Source organism: Somniosus microcephalus, chromosome 30 (assembly GCF_052327205.1).
Source record: "Somniosus microcephalus isolate GS21.2 chromosome 30, FLI_Smic_1.0, whole genome shotgun sequence".
Classification (NCBI taxonomy): domain Eukaryota; kingdom Metazoa; phylum Chordata; class Chondrichthyes; order Squaliformes; family Somniosidae; genus Somniosus; species Somniosus microcephalus.
This window is the reverse complement of record NC_141016.1, coordinates 27,883,643-27,903,238: the sequence shown is the minus strand read 5'-3', so window position 1 is coordinate 27,903,238 and position 19,596 is coordinate 27,883,643. Positions and strand designations below refer to the sequence as shown.

The 19,596-nt window shown below is 45.7% G+C and overlaps 1 protein-coding gene across 1 annotated transcript in view; it reads right to left on the bottom strand.

Moving 5' to 3' along the window:
• The window catches only part of LOC147098052 (myoferlin-like), a 181,718-nt gene that overhangs the window by 46,431 nt on the left and 115,691 nt on the right, over positions 1–19,596 (bottom strand). The window contains exons 36-38 of the mRNA XM_085970809.1: positions 5,061–5,113; positions 3,594–3,650; positions 2,164–2,262 (exon numbers count right to left, since the gene is read on the bottom strand). Coding sequence (XP_085826935.1) covers positions 2,164–2,262; positions 3,594–3,650; positions 5,061–5,113 — 209 coding nt within the window. The remainder of the gene's footprint in view (positions 1–2,163; positions 2,263–3,593; positions 3,651–5,060; positions 5,114–19,596) is intronic.

Below are 19,596 nucleotides of genomic sequence, written 5' to 3'. Positions count from 1 at the left end.
TGTGGAGGGGCTTTGGGGAGTCAGGAGGTGAGTCACTCGCCGCACAATACCTAGCCTCTGACCTGCTCTTGTAGCTACGGCATTTATGTGGCTGGTCTAGTTAAGTTTCTGGTCAATGGCGACCCCCAGGATGTTGATGGGGAGGGATTCGGTGATGCTAATGCCACTGAATGTCAAGGGGAAAGTGCTTAGATTCTCTCTTGTTGGAAATGGTCATTGCCTGGCACTGGTGTGGCGCGAATGTTAGTTGCCACTTATCAGCCCAAGCCTGGATGTTGTCCCGGTCTTGTTGCATGTGGGCGCGGACTGCTTCATTATCTGAGGAGCTGCGAATTGAGCTGAACACTGTAATTGTCAACGAACATCCCCATTTCTGACCTTATGATAGAGTGGGGCTGTTCATGTTTATGTGAACAGTGTTAGAACTGAGTTAGAGCCATCCACCATCTTAAACGATCAGTACCAGGAGTGATGTCCTCCACAAATGCCAACAATCAACGTCAAAGCTCACACATAAAGAATGACCATTTGGCTAAGACAAAAAAGGCAATATGTGGTACCAAGGCCAATCAGGCAACAATTCCAATTGTCCATAGAAACATAGAAGATAGGAGCAGGAGTAGGCCATTCGGCACCTCGAGCCTGCTCCGCCATTTAATGAGATCATGGCTGATCATCCAAATTCAGTACCCTGTCCCTGCCTTCTCCCCATATCCCTTGATCCCTTTAGCCTTAAGAAATATATCTAACTCCTTCTTGAATATATTTAATAAGTTGGCCTCAACTGCCTTCTGTGGTAGAGAATTCCACAGGTTCACCACTCTCTGGGTGAAGAAATTCCTCCTCATCTCTGTCCTAAATGGCTTACCCCTTATCCTTAGACTGTGACCCCTGGTTCTGGACTCCCCCGCCATCGGGAACTTGATAAACTTGATAAACTCTGGGAACACATTGGGGTGAATTGTAACTCCCGGGTGCGAGCGTGGCCTACCACAACAACAACAACTTGCTTTTTATACAGAGTCATTAACATAGTAAAACGCCCCACGGTGCTTCACAGGAGCGTTATCAAACAAAATTTCACACCGAGCCAGATGAGATATTAGGACAGGTCAAAGAGGTTTAGGGAGGAAATTCCAGAGCTTCGGGCCTTGGTAGCTGAAGGCACTGCAACCTAAGGTGGAGCGATTAAAATAGGGAATGCGCGAGGCCAGAATTGGAGGAGCGAAGCGATCTCGGAGGGTTGTAGGGCTGGAGGAGGTTAGAGGTAGGGAGGGGCGAGATATAGAAACATAGAAAAATAGGAGCAGGAGTAGGCCATTCGGCCCTTCGAGCCTGCTCCGCCATTCAATATCATGGCTGATCCTCTATCTCAATACCATATTCCCGCTCTCTCCCCATACCCCTTGACGCCTTTTGTATCTAGAAATCTATCTATCTCCTTCTTAAATATATTCAGTGACTTGGTCTCCACAGCCTTCTGTGGTAGAGAATTCCACAGGTTCACCACCCTCTGAGTGAAGAAATTTCTCCTCATCTCAGTCCTAAATGTCCTACCCCGTATCCTGAGACTGTGACCACTCGTTCTAGACCTCCCAGCCAGGGGAAACATCCTCCCTGCATCCAGTCTGTCCAGCCCTGTCAGAATTTTATAAGTTTCAATGAGATCCCCTCTCATTCTTCTAAACGCTAGTGAATACAGGCCTCGTCGGCCCAATCTCTCCTCATACGACAGTCCTGCCGTCCCAGGAATCAGTCTGGTGAACCTTCGCTGCACTCCCTCTATGGCAAGTATATCCTTTCTTAGGTAAGGAGACCAAAGCTGCACACGGTACTCCAGCCAAGGCCCTGTATAACTGTAGTAAGACATCCTTGCTCCTGTACTCAAATCCTCTTGCAATGAAGGCCAACATACCATTTGCCTTCCTAACTGCGTGCTGCACCTGCATGTGTGCTTTCAAGATGAGACCAAGGTGGGATTTGAAAACAAGGATGAAAAGTTTAAAATCCAGGCGTCGCCGGACCGGGAGCCAATGTAAGTCAGCGAGCGCAGGGGTGATGGGCGAACGGGACTTGGTTTGGCCCCAGACGATTTTAATGTCCAGTAAGTAGGTGGCAAGCGACAGAAAGTCAGGCGGCCCAGAGGTAAAAAAAGAGCCTTGCCTTTATCGTGTCGAATCCCTGTAACAGGTAGTCCATGTACTCGTTGTGCTCCTCGGATGAGGCGTAGAACTTACACCACCAATCAATGGAGTCATCTTCCTTGAAAAAAACAGAAGGAAATATATTATCGGTACTGTTTTTGTGGCAAACATTCTCTGAAGCAGACACCAGAGTTTGTACTTATATACAGAACAAAGCCGTGAGATTCCATTCTCAGAGAATCTAATAGCGCAGGAGGCGGCCATTCGGCCCATCGTGCCTGTGCCTGCTCCGTGAAAGAGCTCTCCGATTAGTCCCGCGCCCCTGGCTCTTCCCCAATAGCCCTGCAAATTTTTCCTTTACAAGTATTTATCCAATTCCCTTTTGAAAGTTACTATTGAATCTGCTTCCACTGCCCTTCCAGGCAGCGCATTCCAGATCACAACAACTCGCTGCGTAAAATAAATTCTCCCATCTCCCTGCTGACTTTTTGCCAATTATCTTAAATCTTTGTCCTCTGGTTACCGACCCATCTGCTAGTGGAAACAGTTTCTCCCTACTTACTCTATCAAAATCCCCTCATAATTTTGAACACCTCTTAACCTTCTCTGCTCCAAGCCCAGCTTCTCCAGTCTCTCCATATAAGTCATAAGAGTGACAGGCTTCACACAGAGAAATGGCTCTGTTGTAAATGGACTTGGTGAGGTTCTGAGCCCCCGAGACCAGGAAGCACCCAGTTTCCATTCACAATCTGTGTTGAGGTAGCTGATCTTTGCTGGGGTGGTGAGAGAGGCGCTACTATTGGCCTAAGTTCCCCGGGGCTCAGGAAAAGAAGTCAGCCAGGGTCTCTCGCTCTGGATCACTTTCCAATGACCCCTGCTAGAAAGTGTGTGTGTGGTGTGTGTGTGTGTGGTGTATGCGGCAGGGTGTGCGCATGTGTGTGTGTGTGTGTGTGTGTGTGTGAGAGAGAGAGAGAGCCCGGTGTGTGTGCGTGCGTGTGCGATTGCGTGGGTGGTGTTTGCATTCATCAAAGGAGTGGTGTCCTCCACAAATGAACAGCTTGCCAAGGCTGACACGAAGAATGACCGTTGGGTGAGGTACTGGAGGGCAGATGGTGCCCACGTATTCAGGAGAGGCGAAGAAAAAAAGGGGGCCCCAGATTCACTCTTCAGGCGGCACACGTTCTACACCACGGAATCGGAACTCAGCTGCGCTGCTCCGAAAAGAGGCCAAACTGAGGCCAAGTGTTTGCTGACAGGAGGAAAGGGAATTGAGGTGGAGAGTCACGCCCGCTCTGCGAGGGGCTGCAGAGTCACGGCAGGGTGGCAGATCCCCAGAGGTGCCTCGGCGTTTGTATCAGATCCAGAAACGGCAGGGCAGAAAAACACAAGGGCAGGATCCCACCCTGAGATAGAAACCAAGACTCTACGCCATTTCCACTGCTGACTCACCAGAGTTCCTTCAGCGGCGTCCTGCTCCGATTTCTTTTCCTCCCCTGCGGTGGAACTCTGAAAGACAATACAGCTTCAACTCAGCGCAGTTAAAAATCACAGCATCCGGCCACGTTCAACATCTTAATGATTCTGCCCGCTATCCCACTTCTTAACATCCATTCTAACGCTGCTTTTCACGAATTTAAATTCCCATTCTCAGCTGCTACAGGCTGCTCTTTATGAAGTGATATTCTGTGTTGATCTTACCTGCACCAATTAATATTTTACATCCAGCACCAACACTCCCACTAAACCTTCTATAAGTTCTCCAATTCCTCATGGCTCATCTCCTTTACACGAAGATTTCCAGCTATTCACTTTTCTTTTTCAATCAAAAGTACCTTTTGCAGGTAATGATATTTATGGAAATAATCAACTTTGTTTTTTCAGTTATTATTAATCAATCCAATAAATCTTGGAAGCTCTCAGGCATTCTACTCCCCCCCCCCCCGACCCCCGCCATAAGCCCCGTTTCCAATATCTGACATCAAACACTCCCAGGGCAGGTACAGCACGGGTTAGATACAGAGTAAAGCTCCCTCTACACTGTCCCATCAAACACTCCCAGGGCAGGTACAGCACGGGTTAGATACAGAGTAAAGCTCCCTCTACACTGTCCCATCAAACACTCCCAGGGCAGGTACAGCACGGGTTAGATACAGAGTAAAGCTCTCTCTACACTGTCCCATCAAACACTCCCAGGGAAGGTGCAGCGTGGGTTAGATACAGAGTAAAGCTCCCTCTACACTGTCCCATCAAACACTCCCAGGGCAGGTACAGCACGGGTTAGATACAGAGTAAAGCTCCCTCTACACTGTCCCATCAAACACTCCCAGGGCAGGTACAGCACGGGTTAGATACAGAGTAAAGCTCCCTCTACACTGTCCCATCAAACACTCCCAGGGCAGGTACAGCACGGGTTAGATACAGAGTAAAGCTCCCTCTACACTGTCCCATCAAATACTCCCAGGGCAGGTACAGCATGGATTAGATACAGAGTAAAGCACCCTCTACACTGTCCCATCAAACACTCCCAGGAGAGGAATAGCGTTAATCAGATCATTACTAATGTCCCATGTTGTACTATTAACCCTCGAGAGTGGTTGGCACATCACAGGATGCCCAAGGATTACAAAGCTGCGTTGAGTGGGGATCTGATCTCAAGGACAGTTAATGACATTTTCAGAATCCCATCTGATTTACACCCGTACAATCCTGTCCCCACAGCGACGCAGCCACATGGGAACACATCAGGGGATATGTAGGATGAGAATAGAGGGGGTGGTGGGGGGGGAAGAAACAAAACCTCTATCAAACATAATTTGGGGGGTGGCACATCTCCCTCATTCCCCAGCGGTTACGCTGTTGTCTCTCATCATCCATTATTCCTCATATTTTCCAGCGTTTGTACACAAAACATCTTACCTCAATGTTGGGCGTTTCAATATGAAAACTCTTGGTAGTAGTCAAAGTGGCATCTTAGGAAGAAAAGATATATTTCAGTTAAAAAGATATATAAACTTTGGTTTCATTGAGAAGGAGGTCCTGCAGACACTGGTCCTGTCCAACAGGTACGATGTACTCGCTACCTCGGAGGACAAGGAGAAAGACTGCGGGGAGGACAGGCACAATGCAGACTGAGGCACCATGGCTCAGAAGGCTGCCCAAGGACACGGGGGGGGGGGGGGGGGGGGGGGGGGGGAGGAAAGAGCAGAATAGAAATGTCATAGTTATAGGGAATTCTATAATTAGGAGGATAGATAGCATCCTCTGCAGCCACGAATGAGAGTCCCGAAGGGTGTGTTTCCAAGGTAAGGGATATCTCAAATGGTTGGAGAGGAATTTGGAAAGGGAGTAAATCCAGTTGTCGTGGTCCATGTTGGAACAAACAACATAGGTAGGAAGAGGGAGGAGGTCCTGCTGAGGGAGTATCAGGAGTTAGAAACTAAATTAAAAAGCAGGACCTCAAGGGTAATAATCTCTGGATTACTGCTTGAGCCACGTGCAAATTGGCATAGAGACAGACAGATAGGAGAATTAACACGTGGCTAAGGGGTTGGTGTGGCAAAGAGGGGTTCCTTTTCACGGGACACTGGCATCAGTAGTGGGACAGGAAGGAGCTGTACCGATGGGATAGGCTCCACCTGGACCGGAATGGCACCAGCATCCTAGTGGAAAGGGTAAAGAGCGAAGTCGCAAAAGCTTTAAACTTCTAGAGGGGGAAGGGATCTACAAGAAATGAAACAAGCTTAAATATAAACAAAAAACAGGAAACGACAGCAGGGGACAGACAAAACTAATGGAGGACATAAATGGCCTGGGAATAAAGAGAGTTATAGAACAGGAGTGTAAAACGATGGTGAAAACTAAAATGAGAGGAACTGCTATTAAAAATGAGTTTAACTGTCTGTACAGCAATGTACACAGTGTCCATAATAAAACAGGGAAACTGGAGGCAATAATATGTTGTGAGGAACCAGATATAGTAGGGATTACTGAGACATGGCTACAGAAAAATCAGGACTGGGAATTAAACTTTTGCAGGGTATAATATACTTAGAAAAGAGTGGGGAAAAAGGAAAGGTGAAGTAGCTGTATTTATTAAGAGATAACATAATGGCAGTAGAAAAAAGTAACACAGCTATCAGCAAGACAAAAATAGAATCCATGTGGATATAGGTAAGAGATAAAAAAGAATTAATCACACTAATAGGAGTAGTCTACAGACCACCTAATAGTGGAGGACAAAATATGCAAACAAATTAGGGAAATAAGTAACAAACATAGAATAATAATCATGGGGGATTTCAACTACCCAGAAATTAATTGGCCAGAAGAGGTAGGAAAAGGGGATAAGGGACTGGAGTTCCTACAATGTGTACAGGACTCCTTTCTAACCCAATATGTAAAAAGCCCAACAAGGGAGGATTCACTATTGGATCTAGTAATGGGAAATGAACCAGAACAGATAAGAGAAGTAAAAGTAGGGAACATCTAGGCAATAGTGACCATAATATAATACGCTTTAAGGTAATTGAGAAGGACATAAGTATGACGAAGACCAGGGTAATAGGTTGGAGAAAAGCTGATTTTGAGGGGCTGAGAATAGAACTTGGGAAAATAAAAGGGACAACAATATTGGCAAACAATGACGGAGAACAGCAATGGGAAACATTTAAAACTGTGTTCAACAGAGTACAAGAAAAATATATTCTGCTTAAAAAACAAGAACAAACTAAACACTAATCATAGAATCAGAGAAATTTATGGCACAGAAGGTGGTCATTCGGCCCATCGTGTCTGTGCCGGCCGACAAAGAGCTACCCAGCCTAATCCCACTTTCCAGCTCTTGGTCCGTAGCCTTGTAGGTTACGGCACTTCAAGTGCATATCCAAGTACTTTTTAAATATGATGAGGGTTTCTGCCTCTACCACCCTTTCAGGCAGTGAGTTCCAGACCCCCACCACCCTCTGGGTGAAAAAAGTTCTCCTCGACTCCTCTCTAATCATTCTACCAATTACTTTAAATCTATGCTCCCTGGTTATTGGCCTCTATGCTAAGGGAAATAGGTCCTTCCTATCCACTCTATCTAGGCCCCTCATAATTTTATACACCTCAATCAAGCCTCCCCTCAGCCTCCTCTGCTCCAAAGAAAACAACCACAGCCTATCCAATCTTTCCTCATTGCTAAAATTCTCCAGACCTCGCAACTTCCTCATAAATCTCCTCTGTACCCTCTCTAGTGCAATCACATCTTTCCTGTATGGAGTGGTGAACAGAACTGCACGCAGTATTCTAGCTGTGTCCTAACTAGTGTTTTATACAGTTCAAGCATAACCTCCCTGCTCTTATATTCTATGCCACGGCTAATAAAGGAAAGTATTCGATATGCTTTCTTAACCACCTTATCTACCTGTCCTGCTACCTTCAGGTATCTGTGGACATGCACTCCAAGGTCCCTCTGATCCTCTACAATTCTCAGGACAGTACTATTTATTGTGTATTCCCTTACCTTGTTAGTCCTCTCCAAATGCATTACCTCACACTTTTCTGGATTGAATTCCATTTGCCACCTTTCTGCCCACGTGACCAGTCCATTGATACCTTCCTGCAGTCTACAGCTTTCTTCCTCACTATCAACTACATGGCCAACTTTTGTATCATCTGTAAAATTCTTAATCATGTCCCCTACATTGAAGTCTAAATCATTGATATATACACCAGCAGAAAAAGGGGGCATATGACAGATGTCAGGTTGAGAATACAAGTGAGAAACAGGCTGAATATAGAAAGTTCAGACGGGAAGTGGAAAAGGAAATAAGAGGGGCAATGAGAGAGTATGAGAATAGATTGGCAGCTAACATAAAAGGGAATCCAAAAGTGTTCTATAGGCATATAAATAATAAATGGGTAGTAAGAGGAGGGGTGGGCCAATTAGGGTCAAAATGGAGACCTACGCATGGAGGCAGAGGGCATGGCTGAGGTATTAAATGAGTACTTTGCATCCGTTTTTACCAAGGAAGATGCTGCCGAATTCATAGTGAAAGAGGAGGTAGTTGAGATACTGGATGGGATAAAAATTGATGAGGAGGAGGTACTAGAAAGGCTGGCTGTACTTAAAGTAGATAAGTCACCAGGGATGCATCCTAGGATGCTGAGGGAAGTAAAGGTGGAAATTGCGGCAGTACAGGCCGTAAACTTCCAATCGTCCTTGGATACGGGGGTGGTGCTAGAGGACTGGAGAATTGCAAATGTTACACCCTTGTTCAAAAAGGGTGTAAGAATAAACCCAGCAACTACAGGCCAGTCAGTTTAACCTCAGTAGTGGTGTGCGGCATCGGCAGCGGGTGGAGGCGGAGCTGAGCGGCAGAGCGACTACAAGAGGCCCCAGAGGCTCAGGTAGGCCTCAGTGCGGCATCGGCAGCGGGTGGAGGCGGAGCTGAGCGGCAGAGCAACTACAAGAGGCCCCAGAGGCTCAGGTAGGCCTCAGTGCGGCATCGGCAGCGGGTGGAGGCGGAGCTGAGCGGCAGAGCGACTACAAGAGGCCCCAGAGGCTCAGGTAGGCCTCAGTGCAGCATCGGCAGCGGGTGGAGGCGGAGCTGAGCGGCAGAGCGACTACAAGAGGCCCCAGAGGCTCAGGTAGGCCTCAGTGCGGCATCGGCAGCGGGTGGAGGCGGAGCTGAGCGGCAGAGCGATTACAAGAGGCCCCAGAGGCTCAGGTAGGCCTCAGTGCGGCATCGGCAGCGGGTGGAGGCGGAGCTAAGTGGCAGAGCGACTACAAGAGGCCCCAGAGGCTCAGGTAGGCCCCAGTGCGGCATCGGCAGCGGGTGGAGGCGGAGCTGAGCGGCAGAGCGACTACAAGAGGCCCCAGAGGCTCAGGTAGGCCTCAGTGCAGCATCGGCAGCGGGTGGAGGCGGAGCTGAGCGGCAGAGCGACTACAAGAGGCCCCAGAGGCTCTGGTAGGCCTCACCAATTTCCAATCTCAGGCAAGGAGAGAGGTAAAAAGTATTCAAGGTGTGACGTCACCACAAAGCGGGTAAGTGATTGGTTGGTAAGTATTTCTCCCTTTTTAAGCTTAAATCTCCTTGGTTTATAGTTTCTAAGGTGTGATATTCACCATCTAGAATCGAGGCAGAGGGTATTTAAGAATAATATTAATAAATTTAATTAATTACATAGAATGGGAGATCAGGTGATGTGTTGCTGCTGCAATATGTGGGAGCTGGTGGACACCATTGATGCTCACGGTGATCACATTTGCAGTAAGTGTTGGCTGCTCGAGGAATTCCGACTCCGTGCTAAAGAGCTGGAGTCCGAGCTTCAAACACAGACACATCAGAGAGGGGGAGAGTTACCTGGACTCTGTGTATTAGGAGGTAGTCACACCAATTATATTAATTAATTCAGATGTAGTCCGTGGCCAGGGTCAGGATGGTGTGACTAGAACTGAGGCAGGTACGGGGATCCAGAAGGTAGTGTTGGAGGAGCCGCAGCCCTTGCACTTGTCCAACAGGTTCGAGGCTCTTACTCCCTGTGAGGATGGGAACAGGGACTGCGGGGAGGATGAGCAACCTGGCCACAGCACCGTGGAGCGGGGGGTCATTCAAGTGGGGGGAGTTAAAAGAAATGTTGTAGTGGTAGGGGATAGTATCGTTAGGGGGATAGATAGAGTTCTCTGCAGCCGAGAGCGAGAGTCCCGAAGGCTGTGTTGCCTGCCCGGTGCCAGGGTTAAGGACATCTCCTCTGGACTGGAGAGAAACTTGGAGTGGGAGGGGGAGGATCCAGTTGTCGTGGTCCATGTTGTTACCAACGACATAGATAGGACAAGGAAGGAGGTTCTGCTGAGGGAGTTTGAGCAGCTAGGGGCCAAATTAAAAAGCAGAACCACAAGGGTAATAATCTCTGGATTATTACCTGAGCCACGAGCGAATTTGGCTAGGACAAATAAAATTAGAGAGTTAAATGCGTGGCCCAAAGACTGGTGTGGGAGAAATGGGTTTTGCTTCCTGGGACACTGGCACCAGTACTGGGGCAGGAGGGAGCTGTTCCGTTGGGACGGGCTTCACTTGGCCAGTGCTGGGACTAGAGTCCTGGCGGATCATATAACTAGGGCTGTAGAGAGGGCTTTAAACTAACTAGTGGGGGGGAGGTTCCTAGAGAGCAAATAATACTAATGACAACAGAGAAGGTCATAGACTTAGGTAGCAGTGGGGAAATTAAAAACCAGAGCAGGTCAGGAAGGGGCAGAAGGTATGGAGTAAAAGGTAAAGTAATAAAAAGGGCAAAAGCAGGAACTAAGTGTCACAAAACATCTTTGAAAGTTCTCTATCTGAATGCACGTAGCATTCGTAACAAAATAGATGAGTTAATGGCACAAATAACTACATATGGGTATGATCTTGTGGCCATTACAGAAACATGGCTGCAGGGTGACAATGCCTGGGAATTAAACATACCAGGTTATTTAACGATCAGGAAGGACAGGCAGGAAGGAAGGGGAGGTGGGGTGGCTATGTTAATAAAGGAAGGAATCACTGTAATACAGAGAAATGATATTGGGTCAAAAGATCAGGACAATGAAACAGTTTGGGTGGAGGTTAGGAATAATAAGGGGAAAAAAACACTAGTGGGCGTCATCTATAGGCCTCCGAACTGTGGCAACTCTGTTGGACGGAGTATCAATCAGGAAATAGTTGAGGCTTGTAATAAGGGAACATCTATAATTATGGGGGATTTTAACTATCATATTAATTGGACAAATCAAATTGGGCAGAGCTGCCTTGAGGATGAGTTCATTGAGTGTATTAGGGATGGGTTTCTTGAGCAGTATGTAACTGAACCGACCAGGGGGCAGGCAACCTTAGATCTGGTCCTGTGTAACGAGACAGGATTAATTAAAAATGTCCTAGTAAAGGATCCCCTTGGAATGAGTGACCATAACATGGTTGAATTCCATATTCAATTAGAGGGTGAGAAGGTTGGATCTCAAACAAGCGTGCTAAGCTTGAATAAAGGAGACTATGAAGGTATGAGAGCGGAATTGAGTAGAGTGGATTGGGAAAATAGATTAAAGGGTAAGACGATACATGATCAGTGGTATACATTTAAGGAGTTATTTTACAACTTCCAAAAAATATATATTCCACTGAGAAGAAAAGGGTGTAAAAGAAAAGACAGCCATCCATGGCTAAGTAAAGAAATTAAGGATAGTATTCGACTAAAAACAAGGGCATATAAGGTAGCCAAATCTAGTGGGAGGATAGAGGATTGGGAAAACTTTAAAAGACAGCAAAAAATAACAAAAAGATTGATTAAGAAAGGGAAGATAGATTATGAAAGTAAATTAGCAAAAAATATAAAAACAGATAGTAAGAGTTTTTATAGTTATATAAAAAGAAAAAGGGTGGCTAAAGTAAATGTTGGTCCCTTAGAGGATGAGACCGGGAAATTAATGGTGGGAAATATGGGGATGGCAAAAACACTGAATGAATATTTTACATCAGTCTTTACAGTAGAAGACACTAAGAATATCCCAACACTGGACAAACAGGGGGCTAAAGGGGGGGAGGAGCTAAACACGATCAAAATCACTAAGGAAGTGGTACTCGGTAAAATAATGGGACTCAAGGCGGATAAATCACCTGGACCTGATGGCTTACATCCTAGGGTCTTGAGGGAAGTGGCGGTAGGGATTGTGGATGCATTGGTAATAATTTTCCAAAACTCCCTGGACTCGGCAATGGTCCCGGCAGACTGGAAAACTGCTAATGTAACACCCTTATTTAAAAAGGGCAGTAGACAGAAGGCTGGAAACTATAGACCGGTTAGCCTAACATCTGTGGTAGGTAAAATTTTGGAGTCCATTATTAAGGAGACAGTAACAGGACATTTGGATAATCATAATTTAATAGGACAAAGTCAGCATGGTTTTATGAAGGGGAAGTCATGTTTGACAAATTTGCTGGAGTTCTTTGAGGAAGTAACATATAGGGTGGATAAAGGGGAACCAGTGGACGTAGTGTATTTAGACTTCCAAAAGGCATTTGACAAGGTGCCACACAAAAGATTATTGCTTAAGATAAAAAATCACAGGATTGGGGGTAATATTCTGGCATGGATAGAGGATTGGCTATCTAACAGAAGGCAGAGAGTTGGGATAAATGGTTCATTCTCAGACTGGCAATCAGTAACTAGTGGTGTTCCGCAGGGGTCAGTGCTGGGTCCCCAACTCTTTACAATCTATATTAACGATTTGGAGGAGGGGACCGAGTGTAACATATCAAAGTTTGCAGATGATACTAAGATGGGGGGGAAGTAGTGAGTGAGGAGGACATAAAAAACCTTCAAGGGGACATAGACAGGCTAAGTAAGTGGGCAGAGATTTGGCAGATGGAATACAATACTGGAAAGTGTGAGGTTATGCACTTTGGCAGGAAAAATCGTAGAGCAAGTTATTATCTTAATGGCAAGAAACTGGAAAGTACTGAAGTACAAAGGGATCTGGGGGTCCTGGTGCACGAAACTCAAAAGGTTAGTATGCAGGTGCAGCAAGTGATTAAGAAGGCCAATGGAATGTTGGCTTTCATTGCTAGGGGGATAGAATATAAAAATAGGGAGGTATTGCTTCAGTTGTACAAGGTATTGGTGAGACCGCACCTGGAATACTGCGTACAGTTTTGGTGTCCATACTTAAGAAAGGACATACTTGCTCTCGAGTCAGTACAAAGAAGGTTCACTCGGTTAATCCCGGGGATGAGGGGATGGACATATGAGGAGAGGTTGAGTAGATTGGGACTCTACTCATTGGAGTTCAGAAGAATGAGAGGCGATCTTATTGAAACGTATAAGATTGTGAAGGGGTTGGATCGGGTGAATGCAGGGAAGATGTTCCCGATGATGGGTGAAACTAGAATTAGGGGGCATAGTCTTAGAATAAGGGGCTGCTCTTTCAAAACTGAGGTGAGGAGGAACTACTTCACTCAGAGGGTGGTAGGTCCATGGAATATGCTGCCCCAAAAAACTGTAGAAGCTACATCATTACATAAATTTAAAACAGAATTAGACAGTTTCCTAGAAGTAAAGGGAATTAAGGGTTACGGGGAGCGGGCAGGAATTTGGACATGAGTCTAGGTTCGGATTGGTCATGGCCCTGTGGGTAGCGGAGCGGGCCAAGGGGCCGTGTAGCCTGATCCTGCTCCTATTTCGTGTGTCTAATTCTGTTAGATGCAGGAGATGGTTCTGTGATAGTGGATTGGCGGTTAGGATCAGATCAGCCATGATCTTATTGAATGGCGGAGCAGTCTCGAGGGGCCGATTGGCCTACTCCTGCTCCTATTTCTTATGTTCTTATGTAGTGGGGAAGCTTTTAGAAACAATAATCAGGGACAAAATTAACAGTCACTTGGACAAGTATGGATTAATTAAGGAAAGCCAGCATAGATTTGTTAAAGGCAAATCGTGTTTAATTAACTTGATTGAGTTTTTTGGAGGTAACAGAGGGTTGATGAGGGCAATGCAGTTGATGTGGTGTACATGGACTTCAAAAAGGTGTTTGATAAAGTTCCACATAATAGGCTTGCCAGCAAAGTTGAAGCCCATGAAATAAAAGGGCCAGTGGCAGCATGGACACGTAATTGGCTAAGTGACAGGAAACAGAGAGCAGTGGTGAACGGTTGTTTTTCGGACTGGAGGATGGTATACAGTGGTGTTCCCCAGGGGTCGGTTCTAGGACCACTGCTTTTCTTGATATATATTAATGATTTGGACTTGGGTGTACAGGGCACAATTTCAAAATTTGCAATGACACAAAACTTGGAAGTATAGTGAACAGTGAGGAGGAGAGTGATAGACTTCAAGAGGATATAGACAGGTTGGTGGAATGGGCAGACATGTGGCAGATGAAATTTAATGCAGGAAAGTGATACATTTTGGTAGAAAGAATGGAGAGGCAATATAAACTAAAGGGTACAATTCTAAAGGGGGTACATGAACAGAGAGACCTGGGGGTATATGTGCACAAATCATTGAAGGTGGCAGGGCAGGTTGAGAAAGCAGTTAAAAAAGCATACGGGATCCTGGGCTTCATAAATAGAGGCATAGAGTACAAAAGCAAGGAAGTTATGATGAACCTTTATAAAACACTGGTTCGGCTTTAACTGGAGTATCGTGTCCAATTCTGGGCACCGCACTTTAGGAAGGATGTGAAGGCCTTCGAGAGGGTGCAGAAAAGATTTACAAGAATGATTCCAGGGATGAGGGACTTCAGTTACGTGAATAGACTGGAGAAGCTGGGGTTGTTCTCCTTAGAGCAGAGAAGGTTGAGAGGAGATTTGATAGAGGTGTTCAAAATCCTGAGGGGTCTAGACAGAGTAGAGAGAGAGAAACTGTTCCCATTGGCAGTAGGGTCAAGAACCAGAGGATATAGATTTAAGGTGATTGGCAGAAGAACCAAAGGCGACATGAGGGAAACCTTTTTACACAGCAAGTAGTTAGGATCTGGAATAACAACAGAAAACGCTGGAAAAACTCAGCAGGCCAGGCAACATCCGTGGAGAGAGAAACAGAGTCAACGTTTCAGGTCGAAACCCTTCATCAGAACTGAGAGAAAAGGCAGGAAATGAAACAGATTAAAAGGCCAGTTTGGGGGCTGGGAAATGGGGGAGGGGAGGAAAGAACAAAAGGGAAGTGAAGAGACATTACGAGGTATTCAAGACGAGACGAGATGGTAATAGGACAGGTAAAGAGACAAAGGATGGCTCTAGATGGAGTGTGAAATGCGCTGGCAGAGTGAGAGACAGCTGCCACGTGGGAGAGAAAAAAAAGGGAAAAAGCACAAACCAAAGGTGTGGATAAAAAATATATAAAAATGTAATAGGGGCCGAGGTTATGATCTGAAATTGTTGAACTCGATATTGAGTCCGGAAGGCTGTAAAGTGCCTAATCGGAAGATGAGGTGCTGTTCCTCGAGCTTACACTGAGCTTCTGTGGAACAATGCAAGAGGCTGCGGACGGTGAGGTCTGAGTGGGAGTGGGGCAGTGAATTAAAATGACAGATGACCGGAAGCGCGGGGTCACCCTTATGGACTGAACGGAGGTGTTCTGCAAAGAATGCACTGCCTGAAAGGGTGGTGGAGGCAGATTCAATCGTGGCTTTCAAAAGGGAATTGCATAAGTACCTGAAGGAAAAAAATTTGCAGGGCTACAGGGAAAGGGCGGGTGAGTGGGACTACCTGAAATAATTTTGCAGAGAGCCAGCACGGGCTCGATGGGCCGAATGGCCTTGTTCTGTGCTGTAACCATTCAATGATTCGATACCACAAAATGCAGGGAACCTAGTACTGAGGTCTGCAGAACCCCACTGGAAACAGCTTTCCAGTCACAAAATTACCTGTTGACCATTACCTTTGGCTTCCTGCCACTGAGACAATTTTGGATCCAATTTGCCACTTTTCCTTGGATCCCATGGGCTTTTACATTTCTGACCAGTCTGCCATGTGGGACCCAGTTCCATTTCCTGCACTTCTGCTCTCACCCCTTTGCCCTCCCGGAACCACGATAGGGTTCCCCTTGTCCTCACCTTTCACCCCACCAGCCTTCACATTCAACAGATCACCCGCCACCATTTCCGCTACCTCCAGCGAGATCTCACCACCAAACACATCTTCCCTCCCCTTTCAGCATTCCGAAGGGACCACTTCCTCCGCAACACCCTGGTCCACTCCTCAATCACCCCCAACAGCCCCTCCCCTCCCCTCGGCACCTTCCCGTGCAAGTGCAGGAGATGCAACACCTGCCCTTATACCTCCTCCCTTCCCACTGTCCAGGGCCCCAAACACCCCTTCCAGGTGAAACAGCGATTTACTTGTACTTCTCGCAATCTAGTATACTGTATTCGCTGCTCACGATGCGGTCTCCTCTACATTGGGGAGACCAAACGCAGATTGGGTGACCGCTTTGCGGAACACCTCCGTTCAGTCCGTAAGGATGACCCCGAGCTTCCGCTCGCCTGTCACTTTTATTCTCCACTCCATTCCCACTCAGACCTCTCTGTCCTCGGCTTCTTACATTGTTCCACTGAAGCTCAGCGTAAGCTCGAGGAACAGCACCTCATCTTTCGATTAGGCACTTTACAGCCTTCTGGACTCAACATTGAGTTCAACAATTTCAGACTATAACCACCCCCCCCCCCCCCATTTTTTCAGGCAGCAGCAGTTGATGGTTCTGCCATCCCCATTTGCAACATTTAATCTCTCCTGCCTTCAATCCTAGCACAGACTGTGCCTTTAGTTCCTTCCCCCCCTCCCCCCCACCCCCCTTTCCCTGTCTCTGCACCTGCTTAAAACCTGAAACGTTAACTCGGTTTCTCTCTCCACGGATGCTGCCTGGCCTGCTGAGTGTTTCCAGCATTTTCTGCTGTTAGTCAGAAATGATCTTTGCTTAAGAAATCCATGCTGACTGTCCTAGATTAATCCGTGCCTTTCTGAATGATGATTAATACTGTCCCTCAGAATTTTTTCCAACAATTTGCCCACCAGAGGTTAGGCTGACTGGCCTGTAATTACTCGGTCTATCCCTTTCTCCCTTTTTAAACAATGGTACAACATTAGCAGTCCTCCAGCACCAAGCCTGTAGCCAGAGAGGATTGGAAAATGATGGTCAGAGCCTCCGCTATTTCCTCCCTTGCTTTTCTTAACAGCCTGGGATACATTTAATCCGGGCCTGGCGATTTATCTACTTTCAACGATGCTAAACCTCATAATACTTCCTCTCTCACTATGTTTATCTCATCTAATATTTCACACTCCTCCTTAACTACAATGTCTGCATCGTCTCTCCTATGAAGACACGCAAAGTATTCACTAAGAACCATGCCCACATCTTCCACCTCCACACACAAGCTTCCTTTTGGTCTCTAATGGGCCCTACTCTTTCCTTAGTTATCCTCTTGCTCTTTATGTATTTATAAAGCATCTTTGGGTTTTCAATGATTTTATTTGCCAATATTTTTTCATGCCCTCCCTTTGCTTTCCTCATTTCTTTTTGAATTTCACCCCCGCACTTTCTATACTCCTCTAGGCTCTCGGTATCTGACATAAGCTTCCCTTTTTTGCCTTATCCTACCTTGTATGTCCCTTGACATCCTGGGGGTTCTAGATTTGGGAGTCCCTCTCTTTTTCTTTGTGGGAACATATTTGCTCTGAACCCTCACTACAGGAAACTTTCTTTTTATCCGGCACGGACGGGACCGACGTGGTGCCGGTTCATCAAAAATTCCGGATAACCGAGCGCTATAGTAAAAGATACGGAGCAGAGAGCTCCGTATAAAGCAACAAACCCTGTTGCTTAGCAACAGGTTCAAATCAATGGCCACAAGTTGCAAGCGTCTCTGTAGCTTAGCAACAGCTGCAGCCACACCCTTGCACAGCAACAGATGGAGTAAAAAAAATAAAAGTTACCTGAACCTACTCCTGAATTTTGCCAGTTAACCGACATTTCCGGTTATTTAGGGGCCGGTTAATCGAAAGTTTCCTGTATCTCTTTTTTGAATGCCTTCCACTGCTCTGACACTGATTTACCTTCAAGTAGCTGTTTGCGGTCCACTTCTGCTAAAATTGCCCTTTCCCCAATTGAGAACTTTTACTCCTGGTCTATCTTTGTCATTTTCCATAACTACGCTAAATCTAACTGAATTATGATCACTATCACCAAAATGCTCTCCCACTGACACCCCTTCCACCTGCCCAGCTTCATTCCCTAAAACCAAGTCTGGAAACGCCCCCTCTCTTTTCATGGTTACCATTACAGAGACTAGCTTTTTATTCCAGACTTATTTAATTAACTGAATTTAAATTCCCCTGCTGCCGTGAGTGGGATTTGAACTCACATCTCTGGATATTTGTACGATAGCAAAATGCTGCGGATGCTGGAAATCCGAAATAACAACAGAAAATGCTGGAAAAACTCAGCAGGTCAGGCAACATCCGTGGAGAGAAAAATAGAGTCAACGTTTCAGGTCGAAACCCTTCGTCCTGATGAAGGGTCGTCGACCTGAAACGTTAACTCTGTTTCTCTCTCCACAGATGTTGCCTGGCCTGCTGAGTTTTTCCAGCATTTTCTGTTGTTATCTCTGATCATTAGTCCAGACCTCTAGATTACTAGCCCAGTGACATTACCACTATGCTACTATGGACAGCAGGAGCGAGCATGACGAGGAAGAATAGAAAGAGACTAGGAGAGAAGTCAAAAAACAATTAGGAAGACAAAGAGGAACTATGAAATTAAATTATCAAGGAACAAAAAAAGTAAAATATTCTACAGGCACATAAATAAAAAAAGGGAAGTCGGGATAGGAACAGGACCATTAAGGGATGGTCAGGATAAAACTACAGGCAGTGATAGCGAAACGGCAGAAATTTTAAATAATTATCTTGCTTCAGTGTTTACCGGAGAGACGGATCAAGTGGACATGACATCAGAAGATGAAATTAGAAATGATATAATCGCATTTAAAATAATCGCATTTAAAATAGAGGAGAAATATTAAATAAACTAATCAAACTCAGAGGATAAAAGCCCTGGTCCGGACGGATTACATCCGTACATTTTAAAAGAATCTAGGGAAGAAATATCTGAGGCACTATTACACATATTTAATAAGTCATTAGAAAAAGGTGTAGTGCCGGAAGACTGGTGGGTAGCTAACGTAATACATATATTTAAAAAGGGAGATAGAACATTTCCAGAGAATTATAGGCCAGTCAGCTTAACATCAGTGGTTGGAAAAAGAATGGCATCCCTACTAAAGGAGAAAACAGAAAAACATCTATAAACCAAAAATATAACAATGAATAGTCAACGTGGATTTCAAAAGGGAAAGTCTTGCTTGACCAACCTCATTGAATTCTTTGAAGAGGTAACAGAGAGAGTAGACAAGGGTAATGCAGTTGATGTAATATATCTAGATTTCCAAAAGGCCTTCGATAAGGTACCACATAATAGACTAATGAATAAGGTCAGAGCATGCGGAGTCAGGGGACAAGTAGAATAAGATAGCTAGCTGGCTGAAAGACAGAAAGCAGAGAGTAGGAGTAAAGAGTAGCTATTCAGAGTGGCAGAAGATGGTAAGTGGGGTCCCACAAGGATCAGTGCTGGGACCACTGTTGTTCACAATTTATATTAACAATTTAGACTTTGGAATCAAAAACACAATTTCTAAATTTTCAGATGACACCAAATTGGGAGGGACAGTCAACACTGAGGAGGACTGCAACAAATTACAAGACGACATTAATAAACTTGCAAAATGGGCATATAATTGGCAAATTAAATTTAACAGATAACAGGTATTACATTTTGGTAAGAAAAGTAAAGAGGCCACATATTACTGTACTTACAAAATAAGAATCTAAGGGGGAAAAATTGGGTTGATTTGCACCGTGTGTTAGCGCCCCCGGGGGACACT